The sequence below is a fragment of the Triticum urartu genome, chromosome 4A (genome assembly GCF_056163025.1).
Source record: "Triticum urartu cultivar PI428250 chromosome 4A, HENAU_Tu73, whole genome shotgun sequence".
NCBI lineage: Eukaryota > Viridiplantae > Streptophyta > Magnoliopsida > Poales > Poaceae > Triticum > Triticum urartu.
The window spans coordinates 134,429,539-134,435,060 of record NC_141876.1 but is presented as its reverse complement, the minus strand read 5'-3'; the positions used below and the strand labels follow the sequence as shown (position 1 = coordinate 134,435,060).

The 5,522-nt window shown below is 51.4% G+C and overlaps 1 protein-coding gene across 2 annotated transcripts; it reads left to right on the top strand.

Moving 5' to 3' along the window:
- Window positions 1-216: 216 nt before the first annotated feature.
- LOC125551127 (zinc finger CCCH domain-containing protein 53) lies at window positions 217-4,122 on the top strand. Of its 2 annotated transcripts, XM_048714283.2 has the most exons (8): window positions 218-895; window positions 976-1,143; window positions 1,225-1,538; window positions 1,623-1,889; window positions 2,003-2,222; window positions 3,008-3,202; window positions 3,358-3,437; window positions 3,550-4,122. In XM_048714283.2, exons 1-7 carry the CDS (start codon window positions 297-299, stop codon window positions 3,389-3,391), a joined length of 1,797 nt encoding a protein of 598 aa, XP_048570240.2. In that variant the 5' UTR covers window positions 218-296; the 3' UTR covers window positions 3,392-3,437; window positions 3,550-4,122. The 2 variants fall into 2 exon arrangements, with proteins under 2 accessions (XP_048570241.2, XP_048570240.2); XM_048714284.2 differs by lacking the exon at window positions 3,008-3,202 and having other exon boundaries at window positions 217-895.
- Window positions 4,123-5,522: the final 1,400 nt, after the last annotated feature.

The following is a 5,522-nucleotide window of genomic DNA, read 5'->3' as shown; positions in this document are numbered from 1 at the left end:
ATCTCTCTAGGTAAACCGTATAGAGAGGAAAACCTCAACCGGCCATTGATGGAGGGAAACTGATTTGTGGGAAGAAGACACTGCACTTTCCCAGCCCAACCCAACGCAGCCGCGCTATTTATTTCACTGTGCCGCTTACAGCTGTGCCCCCACCCTTCCTCCTCGTCTTCCCTCCTCTGTAATCCAATCTTTTCACATTCCCCGCTCCTCGCTCCCCCCCCCCCCCCCCCCCCCCCCCTCTCCCGTCCCCTCCGAGAAATCAAAGCCCGCCGCCGCGTGGAGATACTAGCGGCGCAATGGACGCCTACGAGGCCACCAAGGTGGTGTTCGCACGGGTCCAGGGGCTCGTCGACGCGGACCTCGCCTCCAAGATCATGGGCATGCTGCTCACCCAGGACAAGAGCGAGGAGGATATGATCCGCCTCGCCTTCGGCCCCGAGCACCTCCTCCAGTCCGTCGTCGCCGACCTCGCGGCCTGCAGCAAACCCCCCTCCCCGCCCGCGCCGGCATGGAGGATGGCGCCGGGTGCGGCTGGAGGAGATGCCGAAGGCGGCCTCCCGTTCGGCGCCGCATCCGAAGCGTTCTACCCCGAGGAGGAGTACGGCTGCTGGTCTCCGGCGAGCGGCACTCATCACCGCCGGAGCTTCTCGCTGAGCGACGCCGAGGGCGGGTGGAAGCCGTGCCAGTACTTCGCCCGGGGGTTCTGCAAGAACGGCTCCGGCTGCCGCTTCCTGCACGGGCTGCCCGAGGACGTCGCCGAGCAGGAGATGGCGGTCATGCGCGCCAAGGCCCTCGCCGCCGCGCGGTCGCAGATGATGGCGCCCGCCTTCCCCTTCTCGCCATCGCCGCCCAAAGGCCTCAGCTTCCTCCTACAGCAGCAGAGCGAGTCCCAAAGGTGGCACCTTTTAAATCCCCATAAGCTTCCATTTTCTCTTGTCATTCAGCCGTCCAGATTACTGATACTTGCTGCTTCAGGGCGGCGGACATGCTGTTCGCCGGAGGCGATGACATGCACAGGTTCTCCCACCGGTCGCCTCGCATGGACCGCGGCGACCTCGCCATCAACCACGGCGCGCGCCAGATCTACCTCACCTTCCCCGCCGACTCCACCTTCACCGAAGAGGACGTGTCAAGCTACTTCAGGTGCGCACACGCAGCCATTGTTGCATACTAAACCTCCGCCTTCTGCTCTAATGTCGACCGATCATTTGGTTGAGTGCGCAGCATGTACGGGCCTGTACAGGACGTGCGCATCCCGCACCAGCCGAAGCGCATGTTCGGCTTCGTCTCCTTCGTCTACCCGGAGACGGTGCGGCTCGTCCTCGCCAAGGGCAACCCACACTTCGTCTGCGACGCGCGCGTCCTCGTCAAGCCTTACAAGGAGAAGGGCAAGGTCCCCGACAGGTTCAGGCATGGCGGCGGCGGCGGCCACTGCCTCTCTCCTCACCACCGCGAGTTCGCCTCCGTGGGCAGCGCGATGCCGCCTGCCGGTCTGCTCGACTCCAGGGACCCCTTCGACCTCCAGCAGCCGCAAATCGGTGAGCATTTGAACACTCCTATCTACTCCCTCATCATCAGTTATTTGCGCAAGGCGTTTGACGAGATGGTGTTGCCATTGCCAGGGCAGAGAATGCTGTACGGGAGCATGGCCGGGCACGAGGCGGCGTTTCTGAGGAGGAGGCTGGAGGAGCAGCAGGAGGCGGCGGAGCTGCAGCATGCCATCGAGCTGCAAGGCCGCCGGCTCATGGGGCTGCAGTTTCTTGACCTCAAGAACAGGGGCCACCACCTCCTCGGCTCCCCCGTGGGCTCACCTTCCGACGGCAATGGCGGCTGCTTCAGTGGGAACGGCAATGGCGTCCATCTTGATGACGCCATTAGCACCATCCAAGGTCCAGTTCTTGAAAAGCATTACATGTCGATTTTTTTTTCCTTTTTGCAAATGCACATTTGGTTACCCTGAGTGTTCAGAGCTCATCATGACATCTATGCTTGCTTGTTGCAGATAACAGCAATCTGAGCAGTGGTCTTTTCATGGGTCCATATGCTGCTGCTTCTGTGATTTCTAAAGAAGGGAAGCAGGAGTATCAGGAGGAGGGTGGTGATGGCAATGGCAATGGCGATGGCAGTCCCAAGCAGGCAGTCAACTCTGGGGAAGAGGGGAGGAGGGAATCTGGTCCTGGGGCAGCAGCTGCATCCAATGTTGTTTGTGAATACCAAGAAAGGTAATAGTATATCTGTAATCCTTGGGTGGATATTAGTATCGTATGGGGCCAACATGGTTTTTCACCACTTGGGTGGATGTCTGCTTCGGGATATTCGAAATGCATATTTTTCCATTAGAAAACTTGAACATCTCGTATTTCTAGAAACCATCCTGTAACATGTAGTATCAGTGTTAAATTTAGTATAATCATAAGCATTATGTGCTTCAACGATAATAACTTTATGCAGTACACATATTATCATATTCAGGCATCAAATTTACATGGTTTGTATGTCTATAAAACTTTCAAAAGGTATCACCGGATTTTGAATCATAAAAAATGAATTTTGGACAGAGAGTGGACATTCACCAAAGTGATGAAATGCATTTTGGACAAATAGTGGACATTCACCGGAGTACTATTACTTTTTGGGTAACTAAAAGGGGAAACAATGGAAAACTTTCAGTAATTAGTGCAGCAACCTCTTTTCCTTTTCTTCATCTGTATAGTATATGCTAATCATATTAGTCTCTTTTATAGTAACAAAAACAAAAAAGACATTGCAAAAAGGTGACGAGGTATAGGCTTTTGTGGTGCTAATCATAGGCTCTCTTGATTAGTACATACTAGACGGGACTCGAAGAAGAGAAGAGAAACTCAAACTAGTGACCCCAGCTAATGACAACTATCCATATTAACTGGTTAAACAGTTCCTTTTGCTTCTTTTGTGGGGGGCTCTACCATACTGTATTTCCATAATTGATTGATGTGTGTGCGTGTGTGTCTTGTTTTTTGAATTGTAGTGGCATGGAGCACACCCACCACCTGCCTGGTAGCCCCTTTGCTTCCCCCACCAAGGAGGCCTCCATTGCTGCTGCTGAGCAGCTGACAGCTCACACTGGTGCCATGGGCAACAGTAGCAGCCCCCACCTGGTGGCCTCTTCTCTTTTCCCGCCTACAAAACCTCTCTACAGCTCCTGCTTCTCTCAAGTGCCTAGGTGATTATTATTTGAAAACATCACTCCAGTTGATTCACTTCCCTTCATGCTAATATCTGTTTTTGACCTGCATCAGGAATTAGTACTACATGTTTGTGAGAAAATTGTTAACAACAGTTATGTGAGTGAGATGATAAATTGTTTTTCCTCTTCAGATTGTCGTCTGGGCAGGGAGCAATTGGGCTGTGAATAGAGCAAAGAAGAGGGGCGTCATCTCCTCTCTGCAGTGCTGGGAGTAAGTGTCAACAGCAACAATCACTGGCTCAATCATGGTAGAAGGATGCATGTAGGAGTATATAATAGTAAAATTACCGTCCCTGATGATGGGCTTTTTTGTGTGCATGCAGGGGCTCGTGTGATGACTGACCCCATCAACAAGTGGTGGTAGGAAAAAGAAAAGGAAAGCGTTAACAGATTCTAGGAGGTGTATCTTGTTGAGTTGGGAGAGGGACAGCAGCAGCAACTCAACAGCAACAACAGCAACAGATTAAGAAAGGAAACAAGTCCTAGGTTGTCTTTAGCCCTAGGCATTTTACTAGTTAGTAGTATATGGTAGCAGCATAAAATAGTACCCAGTCGGTCGTTTTAATTATTACCTAGTTCCTGCAAGAGTCGAGTGGAGTCGAGCCGAGCATAGCAAGGGGAAAGTCAAGTGTGGAAAGTACTTACTAGAAACCATCATGCATAACTGCATTGCTGCGTGTGTGCGCTCGGTCAGGTCAAGGTCAAGGAGGTCAGGTCGATCCTCTGTTTGTGTGGATCTCATCTCAGTCTGATCTGATGACAGAAGAACAAGTATACCGTCACTGCTTGGCTAGCCTTTGACTCCTGGCAGCAGTGGCCATTTTGTGACTAATGACTATCAGTGATGCATTGTGGACATCAAACTGGGTCTTTGTGAAAATAACCTCTCCTTTGCTTATCGTTCGTTAGGAGAAGATAGGACCGATTTTTTTTACCATATACCGCATCTGGTTTAAAATAAAGAACTCAAGCAATCTTCAGCAGAGAGAGAGGGGGAAGCAAAAGCCAGAGATGCAGGCGGAGAGAGGGGAAAGTGATGAGATGGGCGCTGCTGCTGCTGCTGCTTTTGGTGGTGGGACCGGAGCGGGCCGGAGTCTGAGGGGCAGTCACGGGCGCAGACAGATAGCTTACCGTGTGTGTCCTTTTGCCCATGCACTAGTCACTCGTCCATCTATCGTGATCCATCTCCCGCTGCTGCCTGCTGCCTGCTGCTACAACTTTTCGCCGTCTTCTCCGTCCGTCCGTCCATGTACACTTCGTTCTAGTCGCCCTAGACGAACAGAGCCTATGCAGCTACTACTACCGCTCTACTCTACTACGTACTAGTAGGTGACAAACAAATGGATTTTTACTGTGATCCTCCGTTTTACAGTAGTACTACCAGTAGTACTGTAGAAATAGTTGTACCTTGCTGGAGAAAAGACCACCTGTTGGGTTTTGCCCGTGGAGCGTGGAGAGCGAATCCGATGGTGCGTGGGCTCAAGTTGACTGGGACCACTCGTCCGTCAATGGAGACCTGACGGGGTAACGGGGGACACGCGCACCCACGGCATGCATGTCAGTCTCATGCCATGCCCGGCAAGGGCAAGCATATCCCATGCTCCTATTTATTCTCATTCTTCAGGTGGTACCAACATTATTTTTATTTTCAGGGATGCTAAAATCTTGACGTCAGATTTATTTTTAGGGATGACAACTCGAAAGTTTTACATGCCAATTTACATAGACGTAATAAGGACGGCAAATTTAGTCTCCAAACATGGCAATTTTTGGGCAAAAAAATAAAAAATAAACTGAGACGGATTTTCCATCCTCGACCAACATAATTTTCATGGAAAACTTTTGGTTTTCATACTTAAAAGTCAGGCGTTTGCTGGATATTCGGGTTCCCTGTTTTTTTTCCGTTTTGACGAGCAGACATTTCCCATGATTGAATGATCCTGTTCTAACGGCTAGAGATCGTCTGCTTGACGAGCAGACATTTCCCATGACCGAACGATCCTGTTCAAATGGTTAGAGTCGGTCTGCTTGATGAGCAGCCATTTTCCCATGACCGAACGATCCTGGTCTAACGGTCATAGTTTGTCTGCAGGTATACTTCGGTAAAGGATGTTGGAGTACCTGCCGCCTCCAGGGGCATCCACGCGCCTCACAGTCCAGGTGGTGGCATCCATGCCGTCTGATTGTGTAATCCCGTGCTTCACTGTGACGGCAGCTTCGAGCATCCATGACGCGTGTGCCATGGGCATGAGGCCCTCAGGCCAACTCCACCGCACGACCTCAAACGGACATCCGT

Coding starts and splice junctions, on each gene's coding strand:
- LOC125551127 (XM_048714283.2), top strand. CDS start 297: ATGGACGCCTACGAGGCCACCAAGGTGGTGTTCGCACGGGTCCAGGGG. Junction 1,144..1,224: donor GACGTGTCAAGCTACTTCAG/GTGCGCACACGC, acceptor TTGAGTGCGCAG/CATGTACGGGCCTGTACAGG. Junction 1,539..1,622: donor CCTCCAGCAGCCGCAAATCG/GTGAGCATTTGA, acceptor TGCCATTGCCAG/GGCAGAGAATGCTGTACGGG.